Raw genomic sequence first — 24,357 nt, 5'->3', positions numbered from 1 at the left:
TCTGGGAACTATCATACCAGTCTTAGAATTGCCCATCTCCAGACTTCTACATATAATAGAAATAATCTTCTATCTTATGTAAGCCCCTGTAATGTTTCTCTTTTATTAAACCCAACCTCAATCTTAACCAATATATCTAAGTTATATCAAATATTGCTTAAAAATAAGAAAGCTGTGCTAAAACATTATTTTCCCTTAACAAATGACAACTGTATGTTCATGTATTTTAGTATAAACTAGTTATAGCACCCTTTGCATGGCCTATGATATGCAGTAACTATATCACTCCATCTCATTTTGCAGTGCTGAGGATCAAACAAACTCAGGGCCTCCTGCATGCTAGGCAAGTACCCTGCCACTGAGTTACACCCAGCCTCTGCCCATGAATCTTAACTCTCTGTTCTGATCCATTCAGGAAACAGTCACCTTCTTGCAGTCAATACACACATCTGGACATAGGTGACACCAGGTGGCAATCTGAACTGTCTGCATCATTCTCAAGAACTCTATATAAATTAGCCATATGCATGCTCATCATTTTAAAGCAATGAAAGACAATTATAGAAAGTGATATGACATTATCTAATAGAAAAACTGTGCTGAAATGGAAACTTCCTTAGTGTAATTTCAGTAAGTATCTTTTAAATGAAATCTATAATTTTTCAAAGCAATTCATATAAGCAAAATCCATTATAAATGTAAATTATTTATCTGAATGATAATAACATTTAGCAGCCACCATTATATCTAAGCCATTATGTTGTTGGAGTTAAACATCAGTTTAGTTAGAATTTTTTTAAACTTAAAAACGTCAAGTTAAAGAATGAAGATTTTATTTTATAGAATTTGAGGAAATATTTTGTAATTTTAGAATGCTCTAGATGAGACTTTCTAGTTATTTCATGTAGCCTCCCCATGCCTACCTTTATCCCAGATATTTTACAGAAAATTAGACTATTAAAATGAAAATGATTTCAATCCAAGTTGACAACTACTTTATCCATTTTGAGGCATTATAGAAAAATGAACATGAGATTTTAACACTGTAGGCACCTGAACACAAATGAGTTCTTGATCCCTTATTTAGTTTTTCTCAGATATGTTAACTTTAGAATTCTGGGGAAAGTCCAGTATTCTGCTCTCTATTTATTAGACTATTATGTCACTGTACCAGATAAGCTATGCGAGATGCCTGGTCTCTTTATGGATAGTCTGCTTTGATGAATTCTTTACGCATGGATCACCACTTCACATTACATGATACTCACTCCAGCTGATTGCAACAGGATTGGCACCAGCATACAGATGGCCAACAGCTAAGAGGTGACCTGATGAGAGAGCTTTGCCTAAAAGAAAGCTCCCTATCACAGTCTTCCTGAACCCATTGAATCTAATCTTGTATGGAGTGAGCTACACAGAAAAAGAGGCAAAGACGTTAGAATAACAACGAAGTGAAAGATCTCCAGAAAAAAAGGCAGAAAATAAGAACAACCCAACACCATGCACAAATATAAGCCTTGGGTAGCCAAACATTATTTGGTAAGGAAAAAGAAGCTTCTTGGTAGTGTCAAGACCCTCAGAAACAACAATGACAGGAACAGAGGCAGAGACAAAACAGCTGGGTCCCTCAGGCTGTACTGTGTCCTGAATCTCTATAAATAAAGCTTGACTCTACATGATTGAGACTATTTCCTCCTTGGTTTTCAGTCATCTGAGCAACCTAGTTGCAGTTTTATTTCTTATAGCCTTTGCTTAATTCACATAGAAAAAGAGATTGTGGTAACTTTGAGCTACTATCATTTGTTATTTATTTGCAAAACATAGTCCTAAATGCTTCAACTTTCACTTGGCTCTTGAGATCTCCAATTCAACATCCATTGAAGACATCCATTCAATAAATATTTGAACTTAACTTTCCACTATTTTAATCACTGGGGATAGAGCAGAGAACAAAAGAGACTTGAATCCCTACTTGTAGAACTTATATCCTGGGATATTTGGTACACAAATGCTAGGTTACAGGGAGCTATCAAAGACAGATCTGCTCATAGAACAGTGAGCATCTAAGAGACACCAGGCAGTAACAAGCCACTTGGATAAAGCATCTGGCTCTGCTGATATTTTTTAAATATTTAAACTTGTTGAGCTGAAATATTTTAAATCAAATATTTTGAATACCTACCATGCCTATTAACAAGCAATTCTTCTATCTACTTCAAATTCACCCATTCCTGTTAGGGTCCACCAGTAGGGGAAGTAGAGGCATATTTGCCTGCTATTCATGTCAGTGTTGACCCAGCAAAAACCTTTCACCCTGGAAGAAGCAATTGTCTCCTAGAAATGACATTTGCACGGTCAAGTTACAGCCAGATGGACTCCTGTTCCAAGAGGACTGGACTCCTCCTTATGCCTGTCCTCTGAGCCATGGAGGTACTAACACTAGGCAGGTGATATCCCTCTTAGTTTCAGATGACTTCAACCTCTTCCCTTTGTTGTCCCGGTCCTGAAGGTTATATACTATATTACCCACTGTGTTTCCATGTTGAGTTTTCATTTCTCCATATTAGAGAAGCAATTCTCAATATTAAACTCTATTACAATATCCACAGTGTATATATTTTTCTAACTAGTACATCAATAATAAAATAGTCATCTGTCATTAAGGTATTTACCTTATATGAGAATTTCCCAAAGTAATCTCTCTAATTCCCATCTGAGGTCCAGGATACCTGTTCTTTGAGCTTCTCACATAGCAAAAACTCCTTTGATACATAACTGACCTTCCAGTGACACAGATTTAGAAAACATGGTGAAAAACCAGCCTCTACCTCAGAGCAAAGCCTGTCCAAGAAAGGGACATGACCTTTGTCCTTGGAAAAACCCACAGAGCACTCCTAGGCACATTCCCACCCTGCTAAGTTGTTTATCTACAAATAACAGGAGAGATCTGCTGCGCCAGGTGTCCCTGACTCAGTCAGGCTAGGTGGAGATCCATAGCAACCCCCTAGCAGCCACCAATCAGCATGAGACAGGGAAATACCTGGGATGCCAGATGACCCTCCCAGTAGTTTATGGTGGTTGATAACATATTGGGAAACCATGTAGTTCAGCACGTACACCCCTCTTGGCTCAAACCAATCAGTTCAAACCAATACCCCTTTTGTTCTGACCAATCACCCCTACCCAACTTGTTCCCGCCAGTGAATGTGCTAATCATGTTTTAGAGTTGTTATTTGATTTTCCCGCGGTGTGTGATGATTTGCTATGATGTATGTGAAGTCCCTGCCCTCTCCAAAAAAATGTACAAAAATGCTGCAAACCCTGGGCTCGGGGCCTCTCAGCGTCACCAGTTGCTGTGTGCGTGCGGAGGACCAAGCTAGCTCGCAATAAACACCTCTTTGCTGCTTACATCGATCTTGGGTCTCTGGTGGTCTTTGGGGGTCCTGAATTCGAGCATAAAGTACCTGGAGAAGGTTATAGGTGGCTCTAGTATAATAAAGAATTGAGCCAATCTTTGTCTCTTGTCCAGAGGGGATAACCTCTAAATCCTTAGAATTTTCCAAGTGATTAGAGTGTCTTTGTTATTCATGGTGGTCCCCTCAGTTTATGCTAACTAGATGACTCATAATAGAGGGCAGTCACATAAGAAAAATCAACCATGTGCTTAGAGGGTTGAGGCTTTGAGCCACATGGCATCAGCCCCATCTGGGAAATGTAGGGGCTGCAGATTGAGTTAGATCACTTGAATAATGATTCAATCAACCATGCATGCCTATGAAATAAAACCCCTATAAAAACTATCGATACTGAAAGGGTAAAGTTTCTAAGCTGGAAACCTTGAATTGAAATGTAAAAGATTAGGTACTATTAAGTTCCTCTGTTACACCCAGATTCCTGAGATAGTTAAGACAACGCCCTACTGGCCATTCAGCCTAGGGCCCTGTGCAGTTCGTCACAGGGCCCGAACCAATCAGTTTGAATGTGTACCCAGTTTGGAAGTGACCAATCACCCCTGCCCAGCCTGTTCCCGCCAATGAATGGACTAATCATGTATCAGAGTTGTTGTTCAATTTTCCCGCGCCTCATGATGATTTGTTCTGATGTATGCAAAGCCCCCCACCCTCTCCAAAAAGTGTACTTAAGCTCTGCTTGACCTCTGCTCTGGGCTCCGGGCTGCTCTCCCTTCTTGAGTGAGCATGGAGTCCCAGCGCGCTGGAATGGATCCAATAAATCCCCCTTGCAATTGCATGAAGCTAGTCTCGTGGTCTCTTTCTCCGACGTTTCGCCTGACCCTTACATTTGGTGCGTTGGCCGGGAACTGCGCATCGCCGGACAGGGAGACCTACGAACTGCTTCGGGGGTAAATAAGGTGCCTTTCTCTCTCTCTCTCTCTCTTTCTCTCTCTCTCCCCTCTCCTTCTTCTCCTTCTCTCCCCCTTGTTCTTCTTTCGAAATTGCTCAGGTGCGATCGCTCAGGTTTGGCTCAGGTGCGATCGCTCAGGTTTGGTCTCTGGCGGCTCAATGGTGGGCGTAAGTCCCCAAAGAACATAATTGCTCAGGTGCGATCACTCAGGTTTGGTCTCTGGCGGCTCAATGGTGGGCGTAAGTCCCCAGAGGGCATAAGCTCTCAGAGCCTCGGGTGGGGTTGGCAGTGTGTGTGTGTGTGGCTGTCAGTGGAGAGCGTAAGCTCCCCCTGGCGGTGACTGGCAGACGTGCCTCAGGAGTCACAGGCCACGCCCCCAAGGGACGCTTTGGGGGACTCGGGGTGACGGAGGTGCTCCCCATCAGGTAGAGGGGCGGATGAACCCTCGTAGGTGTATTTTACTGCCAACCCGTCTGGTTTTGCCGGCAACTCTTTCTGTTGAATTCACTGTCTGTCTTTAATTTTTGCTTCTAAATTTGTGTTAAACGTTTACTGTGTGTCCGCGTTTGCGTCACGTTTGTGTTGTCTCCCTGCGCTTCAGAGTGGCCCACCCTCGGAGTTGAATGGCCCCCAGGAGAGTCCCTCCCGTTTCAGCCAGGGCCGCATGGCCATCCAGATCATGGTGATCTAACCTTTCAGGACCTCTGCGAATCTCCTCCTGTATGGGTGGGGTCTGCGCAGTCTGCCGGGAGGATTCCGCGGTATGGCGGATTCATCCTGTCCCTGTTCCTCCTGGCCCTTCCACCCATCTGTCCTCTCCGCCCATGGCCGTCTCCCCTGGGGGGGGAGGGGGAATGCTCCCGCAGGTTTGGGGGATGGGCGGACGGAATCAGGGGTGAGGTCCGCGGGGGACCGCCCCTCCTCCCCCTCCTCTGCCGGCAACCAGTTGCCACTGGGCCCATTAGCACCACAGCAGAGCGGGCGGAGTTGGCGGGGGATTGCCCCCCCCTTCCGTCCTCCCGGCGAGCAGAAAAGGCGGCTCTGGAGTACCTGGCCCTTTCCCTCCTTCGTGGGGGTAAAAGGGACCGGGTCCCCAAACCCCCCCCCGAATGTTACAGCCCTCCCCGGCTGCAATCACCAAATCCCGGTGCAAAAGAATCGAATGGGTCTTCCTCAAGTCGGGCTGCTTAAAAATGAAGCCCAAAGCAGATTAGATTCCAACTAAGGTTAATACTGAGACTAGGAAAGCGATGTTTTCTCTCCCTCCCGTAATCAGCTTGAGTGCAAATAGAGATGCTTGCTGGAGATTTAACAACTTTGACATCTCGCTTTGACTTTTCTCAAAGCCCTGTCCTCATTATTAAATTGGTGTTAATTGGCTTTAGAGATGTTTTATTGGGGAAGCCTAGCACTCGAAATAACTGTAAGCAGAGGATGAGCTTTTTGGGAGCTGGCTACTAAAAAGTTAGAAAAAAAAAAAAAAGCCTAGTGCCTAAGGTCAAACCAAACTGGAGGAGCTAATCTTGCAAGTGAAAGGGAAACTGAGGAATTCCCAGCAGCTGCCAGAGCCATTTTCGCTTTGGGGAAAATTTCCTCATAATTTCCCTGCACTTAAGGATTACTCCACCTAAATGCAGTAAAGTCAGTCACACTGAGACCCTTGATTTTACACCTATAGTTGCCCCTATGTGAAAACATCTGGTCCACCTGTGGGAAAGTCTATGGTGCCACTGATGGGAGTCATAATTAAATGAGAGTTCAAAACCTGGAGGGATATATTCTTATCTGGTTGTCTGATTGTTTCTTAAAGATAAACTAGGTTAAATGTGTGTCTAAAAAATAATTTCTTTATTGTAACAATCTGGTATCTGAATGGGTTTCTAAAGCATTGCACTATCTTGCAGTTAAAAGTTGGGTTTAAGCAATTGTTTAGTTTGATTTCAGATACTTCTAAAGAGTTTCAATTTTGAACTGGGTAGTCTAAGGAGATTTCACTAGGTATACAGTGCATTGATTTGGGCAAGGATAGTAAATTATGATTTGGTATCTGTTTCTCTGTGTGTAAGATTTAAAAAAAAAAGTGTTGAATTAAAACGTTGGTCTGGCTCATTAAAATAACCTTAAATAATTAAATAACAACAGTCTTGGAAATTCTCAAAAGCCTAATTTCAGATATGCATGGTAGTGTGTGGTTCTTTCTAAAATTTTTTAGGCAAATTTAATGTAACTTAATGCTACTTTAGGAACTTCAGAACAAGGAAAGTGGCTTAGAGGTCCTAAAGAAATTTCTTCTGATGGTAGAGATCCTATTTCCAGTTTTATGTGAGCAAGTTTTTCTAGTGTAAAAAGATATAAAATTTTGGGAATTGCTTCTTAAATTTGTATCATAATTTTCAACATCCAAACCTGGAAATATGACTTATGGCTAAAATGCCTTAGGCCTAAAGTATCTGTTCAAAATAGCAGTTTTTCCGTGCTCCTTCCAGACCTTAGCCAGGGCTTAAGCTGATATGCAAACAGAAGCAGCTTGGAACTCAGGCCCAAGGAAAAAAAGGTAAAGGTATCTTTTTATGGGAACTCAAACTAGATTAAAGGACTTTTGCCCTTTTCTTAGATTCTATGTTTTTTTTGAGCTCATGATTTTTATCCTACAGACAAGTTAATGTTTTTCTGATAAGTTCTATTTTTTGATCAACTGGAGTTTTTTTTTAAAACACTGCAATGGAGATTTCATCTGTGAAAAACTACGAGGCCTTTATTATTGTTATGTGTGCACACTCTTGTTATGTGTTGTATGTCGGTATGTCTGTATGTGTGTATGTCCATATATCCTGCAGTGATATGACAATTAACAGATGAGGAGTGCTCATAAAAAATTAAAAATGGATCCAAATATCTTTGATTCACGTGATTCAAATGGTTCAATTTAAATTTGGTAAATAGATAAAAAAGGAGGTCTTAAATTAAGCTTATAAGTTTTTCTAGGTGTTCAAAAAGGCCCTAATAAAATGTTGATGTCTATGAAATAATCTGCTTAAATTCAAAAGTTTACAAGTAATGTTTCAAAATGTGAACAGAAAGAGGTTAACAGGTGAAGAAGAGAAACTAGAAGGTTCTAGATATGGATTTAATAGAGGGAAAGTGTGTTTCTGGTTAAGAGTTTAAGTAATTAAGAGGGTTTAAGTAAGTGATGAAAAAGGTCTGTACAAGTTGGTTATAAGTGTAAGTTTTTGAGCAAGTAATCTTAAAGACATTAAACAGCTGGTTAAACAAGTGCTGTTGTTTTAGAGAATTGTGCTATGTTATTTCTTTAAAAGCTAAACTTGGTTAGCATAAAATCATCAATGTAATTGTGATGTTACTAATGTGTTCATATCTTCCAGGTATACAAGTCTGTAAGGTAGAAGCTTTACAAGCTGGTGTTCTAAAGTTGTATGGTAATTTTAGGTTCAAAGAAAAAAAAACATGTTGGAAATTTATTTATATCACTTGTGTTCTATAACTGTACTTATTATCAATAAGTTATGTAAAGTTCTATGTTGCTTTCTACACTGAGACACAATTTAAATGTATTTTTAAGTTGATGAGAGCCTAATCTGGGTAAAGGTTTTATTATTGTAAAACACAAAAGTGCTTTGCTACTTTCCTACAAGAGGTTAGAAGCTTCCAGCCTTCCTTTAATTCATGTTTTAGATGTGATATTATGTTGTGTTAGCTAATATTCATGTGAACTTGAGCAACAATTTATGTAAGTTTTGTAAAATGATGTCTAAAAAGCAAAGATCAGCTTTAGAACTATAGTATTTAAGACTTATGAAGAGCCCCGCCTTACTTGAGATAAGGCTCTATGTCCCAACTCACTGCATGTGAAAGTGACTATGAAAGAAGTAGGCCAGATTTCAGTGCATTTAAAGTTGTGCCCAAAAGTTGGTTTTTGTCACGATTGCCAGGATATCAAACAGGGGATTATAATGCATAACTCTGCCAGAACTCAAGGTAGCTATTACGTAAACTAAATATGTTTTTATCCTAGTTAGTTTTGTTTTGAAGTTTGCTTTTAGATGGTCTAAGGATTGCCTGTTAATTTTTTTAAGAGGTACTGCTTTAAGAACTCACAACCTGGGTTAACTTAAGATAAGGAGTTATCACCTACAGGATAGAGAGATAGACATATAAGACTGTTGACTTATTTGCTAGATGTTTAAGATTAAGTTTTAAAATTAAAAATTTGGCTCTTGCCCTCTGAGTCAGTCTGAATCAGGGAATAGGGAACTTTTTCAAAGGGCTCTGCAACTCTAGGCCACATAACTTCCCGAGCAGGGAGATTAATGAGACCAGTGGAGGACAGAAGGCCAATCAGTGCATTTGCTGTGAAGAGGAGGGTCATCAGAAAAGGGAGATATCCCTGATGCTTCCGAGGGAAGCCACATGGTCAAGCAAGGCCTGGACCCATCCTAGCGCAAATGGCACTAGCAGAACTGAGAAGCTGCTGTGAAGTTCCCGAGGACTTCCCAGAGACTCAGCTGACTGTTAACAATAGGAAGAAACAGAAGTCAGTTTGACTTGCTTCATCTTAAACACTTAGCAAAGACAGTCAAAGCCAAAGCACAGCTGTTCCTGGACATCTTAGATGATAATAATAGTTAAATGTAACTTCCATAAATAAGTAGACTGGAGGCTACAAAAGAGATTCTTAGACTGAAATGCCTGATAACTGTCAAAGGGACTGCTAGAGTAGTTTTAGTCTAAGGCCTTTATTTCTAACCAACGCAGGTAGGCTTGATGTTTGCTAGTATGGTTATTCAGCCCTGAGTAGCAGAATTAAAGATTTCTCTATTAGACACAGAGGTCATACTAGCAAAGGATTTTGCAGGATCAGATGGCATTAAATTATTAGACTATATCTTAAAGGAAAAGACATCTGTAACCCTAAATGTTGTGTTGACATCCCTGACATTTCTGACAATGTGACAAATATCCTTAAAGATTTACATGCTCAGATGGAAGCCATGTCCTCAGCAACTTTGTTGTGAAAACAATATCTTAGCTCTTAGTTCCTGGTACTGCCTGATGGAAAACATTGTTAATCTTTGTCTTGGTCATTATACTCATTGGCATATTCCTGTGCTGTGGCATTTATTCCAGTACTAATGAATTCTTGTTTCTCTTATAGACCACCTACCACTCGAATGGCCCTCCAGCCTATTACTTCTCAATTGGACTTTTAGCATGGACCACTCGATAGACCCGATATTTCTAAGGGGGACTCCAAACTGCTTGCCCCACACCGTCCCTTTTCAGCCTGAAGAAGCCAGAGAGATCCTCTTCGTCCCCCTTCCTCACAGCAGTAAGGAGTTCCCAAATTAGAGGGGGGAATGAAGCCAGATTTAAAGTTAGGTAGTCAGTGTAGTTAGATAAATCAGGGTCTAATACCGAGTGAAATCTAAAATGGAGGCCATGCTAAAAATGATTCCAGGAAACACAGGACAACCCATGGTAATCAGAAGGCAATATGCTCCACCGACAGAGATGAAAAATGAGACTCCCCAATAATTATGATTCATTACTTTTAAGATTAAAAGTAGTCAGAAAAAGGAGTGGGGAATGAAAGGGTAAAGTTTCTAAGCTGGAAACCTTGAATTGAAATGTAAAAGATTAGGTACTATTAAGTTCCTCTGTTACACCCAGATTCCTGAGATAGTTAAGACAACGCCCTACTGGCCATTCAGCCTAGGGCCCTGTGCAGTTCGTCACAGGGCCCGAACCAATCAGTTTGAATGTGTACCCAGTTTGGAAGTGACCAATCACCCCTGCCCAGCCTGTTCCCGCCAATGAATGGACTAATCATGTATCAGAGTTGTTGTTCAATTTTCCCGCGCCTCATGATGATTTGTTCTGATGTATGCAAAGCCCCCCACCCTCTCCAAAAAGTGTACTTAAGCTCTGCTTGACCTCTGCTCTGGGCTCCGGGCTGCTCTCCCTTCTTGAGTGAGCATGGAGTCCCAGCGCGCTGGAATGGATCCAATAAATCCCCCTTGCAATTGCATGAAGCTAGTCTCGTGGTCTCTTTCTCCAACGTTTCGCCTGACCCTTACAATACCAATGATCAACTGAGTTTTCTGGTTGGTAATTACATATCTATGGCCTGGGAGGGGGGAAGCTTCACATTGGATTCTTCCAGACCATTCCCTATGTGTCTTCATTGGAATGGCTCTGATTTGTATCCTTTATAATAAAACTATAATTGTAAGTAGAACACTTTCTTGAGTTCTGTTAGTCATTCTATCAAGATATTGAATATGAAGGGGCAATGAGAACCCTGGATTTGTAGAACCCTGAGCAGCCTGAGAATCCCTGAGTTTGTAGGATGGTGTCTAAAGCAAAGTCAGCCTTATAAGGACTGCCACTTAACATGTGAAGTCACACTATGTGTGTGGAGTCAGAATTGCACTGTAAAGACTTTAATAGAACTTTCGAACTTAACTATATTGAGTCCACATGTTAACATATCCTCTAAATGGCCCATCTCATTTCCCCCACTGAAAATCAGGAGTCTAATCTGAGTGGGTTTTAACATATAATAGTAATATACAATGATTTGAGTCTCTTACATTGATGAAAATGGTTCATTCAATTAAGTGATCGCTGAAAGCAAATTCCACTGCAGCTGGAATATTATAAATGTAAAATGTTAATGTCATTGTTATGCAGCAGTTTCTAGCTCATATCATATTCTAATTTTTTCTAACAATCCACAACCCATTTTAGGATATACCCTCCTTTCTATAACTCCTGCCTTTTCAAAATGCCTTGTGAAGAAATTGGTGGAATTATGGTAAAAGCACCTTGGCTCCTGTATATGTGAACAGTGGTATAGGTAAGTAGAAAACAGGATTACCTGTATAATAGGCTTGAGAGATCTCTTTCATTTGCCTGCTTGTCCTGGTAGTTAGAATTTCAATCAAGGCATCTTCATTTGTTCCAGCGCCCTAAGAAGCCAACGGAAATCTAATTTTTAGAACACTTAAAAAACTCAATTTTCATGCTTTTCAGTCTAAATATCTTATTTTATACAGACGAAATAATATTTTGGGGTAAATCAATATGAGATCACATATTACTCTAAAGTAGTTTTCTAATTTTCCTTACATTTTGGTGTTAAAATAATATGAGGCATCTGGAGTAAACTGACCGAATTTTTCAAGAAAATTTCCTAGGCTAGTGCAAAAATCAATTGAATAATTCTAGGAAGAAAGCATATAAAGGAAAAAGCCTGTGTCATTAAAGATCAGAAGTGATAGTCTAATAGGATTAACTCCACTGAGTGTTCAATCATGCCACTGTGTTTTGAAAGGCCTCTCCAAGCCTTTTAAATGAGCTTATTCCTGCACCCCTGTGCTGGGTGGATTAGCATGTATCATTCTTTTCACACATGGAGGTTTTCATTTCCTCAATAATCTGTATCATGGGTCTGACCAACTTAGAAACTAGTTACCCCCTCAGCCTTATTTATACCAAGGTCACTGAATCCCACTGTGATTCCAAGGGAAGCCATTTACAATCATACTTGAGCAAATAGGGCCAATGAGACATGTGAGCAGAGACTGAGCTCTGTCCTTCTGGGGCAGGGATTCCTAGTTGCCCCCAACTTCTTTTGTCTTTGTTGCTTGGAAATAGATCCTCTAATATTTAATTTGGCCCCTAACTATCCAAATAAAAGCTGTATTTCTCAGTTGCCTTTGTAGCAAAGTTGATCTATATAACTAAATGCTGGCCAATCAGATGTATATACAAGTATCATGTCCATGTACTGGGAATGTCCTCGGAGGGAATGAAATCTTCTTTTTCCTTTCTTATTTAGTTGATGGTGATGAAGATACAAGGGCTGGATCTTGAGTTGCAATCTTTAAGCAATAAGTAGAAATCATGAGCTAAAGATGGCAAGGCCTTGAGATGGCAGGGTCCTATTTGATAATGGTGGTGCCACAATACTCAGTTCTGAACTGCTTACTTTGGAATTTTTCACATAAACTTTTTCTAATACTTCCTGGTATATCTATTCCTTACTATTATGCCTGGTAACCTCTCTTCATGTGGTAGTCATAGAGACACATTGCTTTACTTCACTTAAGTATTTGCTGCAATGAACGTAGTAGGCTAATAGCCTCCAACTGCCACAGCTTTGGATCTGCCAATTCAAACAGGTAGGCACGGTGGTATATGCCTGTAATCCCAGGAGCTTGGGAGGCTGAAGCAAGAGGATCGCAAGTTCAAAGACAGCCTCAGCAATGGTGAGGCACTAAGCAACTCAATGAGACCTTGTATCTAAATAAAAATACAAATGGGGCTGGGGATGTGGCTCAGTGATTGAGTGCCCCTGAGTTCAATCCCCAGTACTCCTCCATCCTCCCCACAAAAATATGTTGTGCTCGTTCCATGCTGCAATTAGTCAAGGACTGAACAGAGCAGAGGTTCTGGAGCTGGGCCATTTCTCTCCAACCTTGGACTCTTGTAAAGGGCAGTCTTAGCTCAGGTGCTCCCTATCAGCCTGTCAAGCTTTCTCAGAGCTGCATTATTCACTGAAGTTCTTCTGATTTGAACCTATTTTTTCCCATCTCTTTTTTCCCGGGTGGCAGACGTGCATTGCAGTCTGAAGGTTCATCCACCTCCCCTGCTCTGTCTCCTCTTTGTCCTCCAGAGATCTTCTCACAACAAATCTCTTTACATCTAATTCCAATTTGCCATCTGCTTCTCAGATGAGCACACCTATTCCACAGAAAAGAAAATAACTCCTATCCTTGATGGGAGGGCAGAATATGGCCTGTCTTACACCTGGACACCTTTTTTCTTTTTCTTTCCTTCCTATCAATAAATATGTTAAGCACCTACTTCATTTTAGACTATTCTAGGATCAGAAGATACAGGCTAAGACTGATGAGGTTCCTTGTCATGAGGGAGGTTTGTCTTTTATAAAAAAAAGTTTTCCTTTATCTTAATTTTTTTGGTTGTATATGGGCACAATATTTTTAGTTATAAATATTTTAAAAATATTTTTAATTATTTTTAAATATTGATATTTTAAATATTTTTAGTTGTAGATGGGCACAATAACTTTATTTATTTTTTTGTGTGTGGTGCTGAGGATAGAACCCAGTGCCTCATACATGCTAAGCAAGGGCTCTACCACTGCGCTATACCGCAGCCCCAGGTTTGCCTTTTGAATAACAAAAGGTTCAATTAAAGAAAGAACACTGGCCAGGCGTGATGGTGCCTGCCTGTAATCCCAATGGATAGGGAGGCTGAGGCAGGAGGATCACAAGTTCAAAGCCAACCTCAACAATTTAACGAAACCCTGTCTCAAAATAAAAAATTTAAAAAGGGCTGGGGATGTGGCTCAGTGGTAAAGCACCTCTGGGTTCAATCTCTGGTACCAAAATAAAACAAAACAAACAACAACAACAAACAAAACAAACAAACAAACCCTGGCTTTTCCTGTATATGACTTGAGGTGATCGATGAAATATTTGCTATTCACTTGACCCAGAAAACCTCACAGAAACCTGCAAATCAAGAGGTTCAAGACTTCATGTCTACATGACCATCTATGAAACTGTCCAGGCCAAGGGTATGCATATACCAGAAAAGCAACCACGATCTGAAAGATGTCACTTTGAAGAAGCAATATGTACCAGGCCTGATGGCACATGCCTATAATTCCAGTGACTCAGGAGTTTAAGACAGGACAATTGAAAGTTTGAGGTCATCCTGGCAACTCAGCAAGACTTTGTCTCACCAAAAATAAACAAATAAACAAATAAATAAATAAATGTTTTTTTTTAAAGGCTGTGCACTCCTGGGTTCAATCCCTAGTACCATTAAAATAATAACAATTTTTTTTAAAAGGAGCAGCAACAACTGCAATGTGTGCTACGCTGACATTGTAATTATGGAGTTTGTAGGGGTGCCAGGTCTAATAGTGGGGCTATTCAGTCAGGGACCCAAAAAGGGTGCTAAATTTTTTGCTGTGCATGCTTTAAAATTCAGAGTGCTGCTAAGGTTAGGCATTTTCGTGTAGTTTCTCTGGTCATTGAATACATCCAGGTGAACAAAGCACCCAGGATAGGCACCACATTTACCAAGCTCATGGTGGGATTATCCCATACATCTGCTCCCCTTGCCAAGCTGAGATGGTCCTTACTCAAAAGAAATAAATCATTCCTAAATCAGAAGGGGAGGGGGTCACAGAAGAAAAAGATATCCCAGAAGAAACTGAAGAAACCAAAACTTACAGACCAGAAATAAATTCGGCATAAAATAAATGCAAATAAAAAATTTTAAATACTAATAAAAAGAAATCTGAATTCAGAGTAGAAAATGTCTGGAGGAGAAGCATTGCAGATGTAAGGAGCATGATGTAAATGAATTGCAGAATAGAAATTAGCTTATAGTGTTCAAGAAGCAGAGAAAAGGGCTGAGGTTGTGGCTCAGTGGTAGAGCGCTTGCCTTGCATGTGTGAGGAACCGAGTTCTATCCTTAGCACCACATAAAGATAAATAAATAAAACAAATTTATTGTGTCCATCTACAACTAAAAATATTAAAAAAAAAGAAGAAGCAGAGAAAAGGCCATTGGGGCTACATTATTGAATGAGGAGAGAAGAGGAAGTGTGATGGTCATTTTTAGGTGTCAAATTGGCCAAGCTATGGTCCCCATTATTCAATTGAACACTAATCGAAGTGTTGCTGTGAAGGCATTTTGGAAGTATAAAATCTGTTATCAATTGATGTTAACCAGAGGAGATATTAGATAGATATTTGACTTTCTAGGTGGATCTGATAGAATCTGTTGAGAGGCCTTAAGAGCCCAGCTGAGACTTCTCTGAAGAAGAGGTTCTGCTGTGTCAGCGTGCGCTGACATTTCTATTCAGTCCCACAACTGTGTAGCCAATTCCTTACAATAAATCTCTTAATGTAGCTGTCCTGCCTAGTCATTCTGCTTCTCTGGGGAACCCTAGTTGATAAAGAATTTTTAAAGTCACAGAAACAGACAGGAGCAAAACAAGTTGGATGATGAAGGTCATTCAGAGATTGGATTTTAAGTATTTGCAACCACTAGAGATTTATGTAGATGAGTGGCATAATCTCATTTTAAAATAACTTTAAAAAATAATTTTGGCTATTCTATGGAGAATGGACTCAAAGTGGGAGGACATGGAGACAAAGAGAGGAGTTGAGATACTGATGGTATAGTCAAGAGATGCTGTGCTTACAACAGAATGGCAATAGTGGATTTTGAGAGAAATGCAGATATTTTCAGTGGACTTTGGAGTAGAGTTAATGGACTTGCTGATAGATTCAGGACCTCTTAAGTGTAAGGGAAAATAAGGGTCCAAACACAGTATAAGGATTTTGGCCTAAGCAATGGAGCTGATGATAGTGTTATTTACTTTCAAAGCCAACAAACCAGAGAATTTGGTCATGTCCAAAAACAAATAAAATAAGAATGTGACAATATTCTTTCAGCCCAGGAACACTTGGGTTCCACAACTGCCCCCTATTTTAGAGTCATCCCACCACGTAAGGAGCACAACCAGAACAGCAATCAAGTCTGCCCAAGACTCAATCGTGCAATGAAGACAGCTCACTATTTCGGGGGTGCGTGGCAAGTACCAGGGATTGAACTCAGGGGCACACCATCATTGAGTCACATCCCCAGCCCTATTTTGTATTTTATTTAAAGACAGGGTGTCACTGAGTTGCTTAGCACCTCACTTTTGTTGAAGATGGCTTTGAACTCACGATTTTCCTGCCTCAGACTCCCAAGATGCTGGGAATACAGGTGTGTACCACTGCACCTGGCAGTATTTTTTATAACATAGTCAAATCCTGCACAGATTCTGCTTGTGTGGAGCTCATACCTTCATGGATTTCTTTAGCTGCTTTGCATCAAACACTGCAGGTGGAGTCACAAGAGCCACCATGAGATGCTTGAAGTGGCCAGAGAGATCACCCTTCAAGTCATCTTTCAGCTCCTACAAAAGAAAAAAGAAAAAAAAAAAAAAACAAGGAAGGAATTGTGAAAGACTTTTTCTCTAAAGTCATCTAGTAAAAGATGAACGTAAGTATCAAAATCAGATGAAAACATAGGGAACAAACAGAAATGCTGGAAATGTTTCTATGGATATTAATCTGCATTTTATGATTGCTTCCAAAGTGTTTTGTTTTATAGAGGATTTTTGTGTGAACCACAGTTGGAAATAATATATTAAAATGCATTTCCTGTAACTACTTGGATTTGATCATTACGTGTTGTATATATGTATCGAATTATCATACTCTTCCCTACAATATGCACAAGTGCACAATTAAAATACTTCAAAAATGTATTTCTAGGTCCTTGAGGCTCTCAATACTTGGGATGGGACAGGAGAAGAGGAGGAGGAAGAGCCTTAAAATTCACACCCAGTTTCACTGGTAGGTGCTCTATTCCTAGGTGCCTTTCTTCTCTGTGACTCCAACAAGCTCCAAAGGCAAAGGGGAAGGGAGGACAGTGGTTGGTCATTTGCCTCTGATGAAGGTGTGAACTGGGAGACAGCAGAAGCCCTTTCCTGGTAACGACAGCAAGGGAAGTCCTGTATGGCAATGCAGTGGACATTACTTATTCATATCATCCTTTGGCCCTGTTTTCACACATTACATAAGTACAGTACATCTCCCTTGCCTAAAGGAAAGTAACATGGTTTCTATTTCCATCATTCAAAGGAGTGATACAGAAAAAAATTTTTTTCTGCTCCTGATTGTTTCTAGGTCTGACACAGAGGCTGGCAGCCTCCCAGACTATTATTGATGATGCAGAACCACACAACTACACCATCAGGGGCACAAAGCAGGACCATGCTCCTGCTGGAACAAATGGAGCCAAAGGTCATCTGCTCTGCTTTAATTGCAACAGGGTTTTTCTTCATTAAATGCTAAGTTCTGTTACCATATGCCTCAACTCAGGACTTTGGAACTGAAACTTTTCTCACATACTTGTATTCTATTCCACTGTGAGAAATAGCTGTTACCCTTGCCTCCAATCTCCTTCCATATTTGGAAATAATGAAAGATCAATGGATCATTCATGTTCCCTATATATGAAAGTACTGCCTTGCCCAGATGCTTGCAATCTATTCAATTCAATGCATGTTCACAGGTACTTGCTCTGTGCTGTGCATTTAAAGGTGAGATAAAACCCTTATCCCTAAGATATTATGCTCTTCAAAGATAAAATTTCATTATAATGCCTTAAATGTCTGATAAAGGGACCTCTGAAAAGGAGTTTTAATGTCTGGGGGCCTGTAGACTATCTCAGGAGATGATGCCTGAGCTGGCTTTGGATGATCACTAGACTTTCTCCATACCCTGACTTTCTCTGTTTCCACACTTTCCTTTTCACAGTTCATTATTGCAGAAGACAAAACAACCTTTTAAAAATAAAAAATAGATTCTAAAATTCCTTTGCTTATAAACTTCCAATTGTTCCCTTTTGTCCTTAGAATAAAATGTAAACTCTGTACCAAGACCCAAGGCCCAAGCCTGGACAACATAGGAAAACAAAAAGGTTTAGTTGACAGGCACCTGCAGTCCTTGACAGGTCAAGGTAGCAGAATCACTTGAACCAGCCTGGGTAACACAGTAAGGCCCCTTCTCATAAACAAACAAACAAACAAACAAACCAACAAAATAAGAAAACACAGCCACATCAATGTTTATAGCAGCATAATTCACAATAGCTAAACTGTGGAACCAACCTAGATGTCCTTCAGTAGATGAGTGGATAAAAAAAAATGTGGCATATATACACAATAGAATATTACTCAGCAATAAAAGAGAATAAAATCATAGCATTTGCAGGTAAATGGATGGAGTTAAAGAAGATAACGCTAAGTGAAATTAGCCAATCCCAAAAAAACAAATGCCGAATGTTTTCTCTGATATAAGGAGGCTGATTCATAGTGGGGTTGAGAGGGGGAGCATGGGAGGAATAAGGCAGAGGGGTGGGTGGGAGGGGAAGGGAGGGGGCAGAGATAGCAAGGATGGTGTTATGTGATGGATATCATTATCCAAAGTACATGTATGAAGACACGAATTAGTGTGAACATACTTTATATAGAAACAGAGATATGGAAAATTGGAAACAGAGATATGGAAAATATACAGATATGTGTAATAAGAGTTGTAATGCATTCTGCTGTCATTTATTTTTAAAAACCAATTAAAAAATTTAAAAAAAGACAAGAAAGAAAGAAAGAAAGGAAACTCAAAGCCCAGCAATTTCAGCCTCTTTCCAGCTCATCTCTTTCTTCTATCCTCTTCAATTCTGCATTCCTGCCATACTGGAACTCTTTGTTTCTGCAGTTTTCCCAGTTTGTTTCTGCTTCAGGGATTTTGCACTTACTATACCCTCTCCCCCAGATGCTTTTCCACAGCAGGGCAGAATCTTAGTATTGCCTAGTTTTAGTTGAGAGCAAGTTGGCAACCCCTCATTGACATTTCCTCACCATCCTACTGTCACCAGTCGCCCTCCATCATATCACCCCATCTTTATTTTTTTCATAGCACCAATGTCTGAACTTACTTTAGTTAATCATTTATTACTTTTCTGATAGAATTGTGGAGAGAAGGAAGCATCTGCTGTCTGTGCCAGTGTATCCCCAATGTCTAAGGTATCTGCTGACACAGAGCAATATTCAACAGGAGATGAAAAAATAAACCATGTAGCAAAGACCAAGGTCTCACTTCTCCTTATGTGGTTTCTAGAATTGGGCAAGTTGTCATTTGCTGAAGGAATTAAGCCTACAGTTACATAGATATTTTAGAATAAGAAGAGAACTTAAAGAATCTAAGCCAGGATTTGTCAGCTAGTTGATCAGTTGTGGTGGGGAGCTGTCTTGTGTACTGGAGGATATTTAGCAGCACCCCTGACTTCTCTCCACTAAAAACTAAAACCACCCCTCCCATCCCATATGTGGTAATCAAAAGCTTCCATTCCCATTAAGTGTCCTATGGGAAACAAAATCACTCCTGGCTTAGAATGTGTGATCCAAGGTGACCCTCTTTATTCTATAGGTGAAGAAATTGAAGCCTAATCCAAAACTGGGGACTTGGACACTAGGTTCAACCAGTTAAAAGCACAACCAGGACACAGATCCCAGGTTATTGGCTGGATGCCCAGGGCACACCTACTACAATCAGCCTGGAACAAAAGATCTGAGGTCACAGTCATGAGGGAGCAACCGTGGTGGAGCAGTGATCATCCCTCTCCACTGCCAGTGTGGGAATCTAATTGTACCTTTCCATATGCTGCTTGATATTCCTTAGCAATCAGCTGCCTCTGTGCCTTTGACCTCTCAGTCAGAATGCTGATGAGTGTCTTTTCATCCGTTCCTAAAGGAAACAAAAGTATTTTACTCACCATCAACCCAAAGATGTTCAATATCTGTCCTGAGCAAAAGAAAATGATCAATAGGCTGAAACAAATGCATAGAGTAAGACATTTTAGTTTCCAGCTGCCTATGAGGTCCAAATCTTTATTTCTCTGTTTGTTTGCCTGGCTTTTGGAAAAGAAGGTAAACTTTATTTGGATAGTTTTGGGGGAAGAAAGCAAATATTGTCAGTTATTGTCTTCTCCCTTCCTTAGATGAGACAGAGGGAAGAGCACAAAGAACCTTCAGCTTCACCCTTATGAGGTTCAATAATTGTCTTTCCACTCTCATCCCCATACTTGACATCAAGGTCTTTCTCCCCTAGACAACAGGAACTGACATTTACTGAGAACCTACCATGTACCAGGCACCTTTTTATTCCCTGTCTCAGATGACAGTCACACGGGTCCTGTGCAGTAGGTAGGACAAAGCTGTCCTAATGATAAAGACATTAACACTTCGAGAGCTTAATTCACTTGCCAAAGTACATAGTTCATACGTGATGCAGCAAGACCCCAAACGTGTATTTCTATCTCTGGTTTACACCTCTCTCACTCATGCCATACCCATATACTTAACCAACTGTTTGTAAGTCAAGGATACCATGAGGCCAGGGCTAAGGCTGGCCTTCCTGATAGTGTAGAATTAAGATCATTACGTGAGCTACAGCTAGGTTGGGAAGCTGTGAGTTGGTAAATTGGCTTGAAGGCCTTGGGTATGCATGACTAGAATGCAATAAAGATCAACTGTAACTGCAGACTCAAATTCTCTGTGTTGAGGTGACTAATACACACCTTGTCTACACATGTCCATGACAGTGGTACACACCTTCCTCAATGAGGGAGCAAAAAGGATGTGTGCATTTGATTATCTGGTGGGTCTCCCAAAGGAAGATACTACCTTTCTGTACCTTTGATATTGTATTTTTCTATATTGTTAAGTACAGAGAATTGGATTAAAGCCTACTACACTCTTTGACTCTGATCGACAACTTGACCTTTTACAGCATCTGTGTCATTATACAACTAGATACTTCCCACTGCACATTATCTCAAACTCAGCATGCGCCAGGTGGAAATCTTTGTATTTCCTCTCTAACTCTCCTTTTATTCTATGTTCCTCATCAATAATACAACTGTGGATATCAGCATCTGACAAAAAATCCTGGCAATCATCCTAGGTTCCTTTCTTTTCCTTATTCCATATATTAGTAGCAAGTATTTGCATCTCTGTGATTTGTCCTTTCCTCCACATGCCCTCTGCTATGTGTCTTTATTCTAATTTAATTAGATAACTTAAATAGCCTCCTCATTTGACCCCCATGTAATTTGTATGTCTGGGAGTTTCTCATCTTTTTATGTCTGTGCATGCTCAAGACCAGTAACAATATCAAGCTCCATCCCAGTCCACAGACTGCATTTGACATATTTCTAACGCAAATGACATTGTGATACTGGGTTATGGATACAGAACATATCAGAGATGATGCTTACAAACAAAACCTCCATCTGGGCCTTCAGGCCAAAATGCAAAAACTCATGAAAAAACAATGTTAAGAAAGACAAGTAACAGATTTTAAAGATCATGAATGCATTTAGTTTGACACTACATCACGGAGCAGTCTATGCAACACTGGGTATGATGACTAGGGCATGTGAAGAAAGGCTCTCATTTAAAAATGGGAAAAAACAAGAATCTAGTCAGGAATAAAACAAAATTACACTGACATAAAGTTCTAATCATATATTTCATGAAATTATACAGCCGAAGGGCTGGAGTTGTAGCTCAGTGGTAGGGCACTAGACTTACATGTGTGAGGCACTGGATTCAATTCTCAGCACCTCATATAAACAAGTAAATAAAATAAAAGTCCATAAACAACTAAAAAAAATATACAGCTGATCCCAACATTCAAAGAGACAAATAAATAAAACCCTTGCCCCTCTAAACACCAAGCATCATTATAAAATTATAATTGTGACAAAGTGGTATTGGATCCAGAAGAGGTAAACAGACAAATGGATTATAAGAGAGAACAGAAAAACAAGGAAACATAAAATAGAGGTGGCAACACAAAACAGAGTGGAAAGGATAAGCTTTCCAGTAAATTGTGCTGAGACAAACATCTACATGAGACATTAGATTCTTTTAATTATTAACTGCAGATATTAGCTCCATATAGATTATAAGATCACAGTATAAAAACAATTTTAAAGCTTTGGGTAAAATTCAGGGGAATATATTTATGACCTAATTATAGAAAAGATTAAGCAAGCATAAATCTGAGAGGAAAAATATCGACAGACTTGATTTTACAAAAATGTAAAGCTTAATGCAATATAAGTTACTATAACCTACAATAACAGAAAGCCATAGATGAGAAGATATTTCCATGTTTTTAAATTTGAAATAGGTTTTGTATCCAGAAATTATAATTTAAAAATCTCTTGCCATTCATGAAGAAGACATTCCCGCTGAAAAGAAAGGATAAAATATCTGAAGAAGATGAATAAGTATTTCCTGATAGAGAAAGCAAATAAATAAGAAAGGAAGCTTAAGTGCATCAGTAATCTTATATCTACATAGAGAGGAAACAAACACACATAGAATAACATACAATTTTAGATCCAGTCAATCAGAGAAACTGCATAGTACTACAGTATTTGTGAGAATATGGAGTAAAAGGAAGTCTCATACAGTTCTGGAATTGATGCTAATTTCTGTATTCAGTTAGGAGAGCAGTTTGGCAAAATTTCTGGTTAATCTGAAAATAAGCATCCCCTTCTACCTAGAAATTCCAATCCTTGTCAGAGTCTAGAGAAATGCTAGCAAATGTTGTGATGAAACATAAGCAGGAATAGTCATTGCACAGTATTTTTATACTGTAATAGAAAAGAATTATAGGCAATTTAAATGTTTCATCAATATTCCTATTTTATGATGCAACACAGAATAGACTACTATGCAGTTAAAATTAATGAACTAGAGCTAAACATATCGACGAGGATAAATCTCAAAAACATTGTTTTAAAGGGATAAAAACAAATTGCAGAAAAATATATATTATAATTTCATTTTTTACTGCTTAAGTCCATATAAAATATTATGTACATACATACATACTATGGCATTGAAAGTTTCATGGAAATAAACTGTAATTTTGGATGGTAATTATCTTTACGCAATGGGGTGGGGATGAAATCTAGGAAAAATTGACAGAGATTTTATCTATAATGCTTTATGATGATGATGATGATTGTTATGGGCAGCAGCAGTGGTGGTAGTAGTTTTTAATATTAAATAAACATGGCAGATGTTATAGTTAATAAAACTAGGTTCTCTATGCTTTTCCTCTTTTTTTTTTTTTTTTGGTGCAGGGGTTACCAGGGATTAAACTCAGGGGCACTCGACCACTGAGCCACATCCCAGCGCTAGTTTGTATTTTATTTAGAGATAGGGTCTCACTGAGTTGCTTAGCACCTTGCTGTTGCTGAGACTGGCTTTATACTTGTGATCCTCCTGCCTCAGCCTCCAGAGAGGTTGGGATTACAGGCATGCACCACCACACGCAGCATCCTCGTTGTTTTTTACTTTTAAAAATCCTTGACAATGTCTCTAATTGAGTAAACCAACATGGGCAAACTGAACTAGGGAACTTTGAGAATGTAACTTTCCTGATTATCTTCAGCATTAAGAAAGGAATTGTAAAGCATCACTTACCAAGTCCTCTGATGGCCTTATGAATAGCTTCAGCATCCACCAATGGGCTGAAGCCTGGATAATCTCTTATTGTTCCTCGGGATCCAACCTAGGAGGAAAATATTTGAAAGTCTCACTAGTTCAAAATAACATTTTATTCATATTACTCTCATATGCATATGGGACACATGTAACAGACTCAAAACTTGTACACCTTCCTGCCATTTTCAGGAGTGGCATAAGAAAGTCTCCCCTCCCTAGACATATAGGCAATATGATTTCTACCACATGCAACAGAAGGTCTCTCTTTTTCTCTTGTGTAACAAATTACAAATATAAAAATTGCTTCTCTAGAGCAATGTTGTGTCAGTCTTGGTGACTCTGAAGAATATTTGCTTTAAAGTGGCATTTGCATAAAAACAACAAGAAAGCTGAAATTTCTTACATCCTCTTTGTTTTCAAGTGATAATTCAAAACTCTTCACTGCATCTCACCCAGAAGTAATTGTGGTTTACAGACTTCAAGACGTTTTAATTAATGTTGACCATTGTCCTTGGGGAATCCTACACTAAAGGATCCATAAATGAAAACCCTATTAGGATTGTCTGTACTTAAGCTTTGTTTAATGGATGTGCAATTGTGGCTGATAAATTCCCTTCTAAAAGCTCCATTGACATCATAGATCTTCAGGAATAGCATAGAAATAAAAAATACCACACGAACAATTTTAAGCACATAAATTAGAAACATGTCAGTAAGCCGGGAAAGACGTACTACTGAAAGAATAAAATATTCTAAAACTGCTTAAAAGACAAAAGAAGGACAGCCAC

General features: G+C 39.5%; 1 protein-coding gene across 3 annotated transcripts in view; it reads right to left on the bottom strand.

The window, feature by feature from the left end:
* Positions 1–24,357, bottom strand: part of ANXA3 (annexin A3) — a 64,588-nt gene that overhangs the window by 19,469 nt on the left and 20,762 nt on the right. For all 3 annotated transcript variants that reach the window (XM_081302965.1, XM_081302966.1, XM_081302964.1), the window contains exons 3-6: positions 23,549–23,636; positions 19,696–19,790; positions 16,280–16,393; positions 11,261–11,351 (exon numbers count right to left, since the gene is read on the bottom strand). In XM_081302965.1, coding sequence (XP_081159091.1) covers positions 11,261–11,351; positions 16,280–16,393; positions 19,696–19,790; positions 23,549–23,636 — 388 coding nt within the window. The remainder of the gene's footprint in view (positions 1–11,260; positions 11,352–16,279; positions 16,394–19,695; positions 19,791–23,548; positions 23,637–24,357) is intronic.

This window comes from Spermophilus citellus (genome assembly GCF_964194105.1).
Source record: "Spermophilus citellus genome assembly, chromosome: 8".
Lineage (NCBI taxonomy): Eukaryota > Metazoa > Chordata > Mammalia > Rodentia > Sciuridae > Spermophilus > Spermophilus citellus.
The sequence above is the reverse complement of the archived record's forward strand: the minus strand, read 5'-3'. Positions and strand labels throughout refer to the sequence as shown.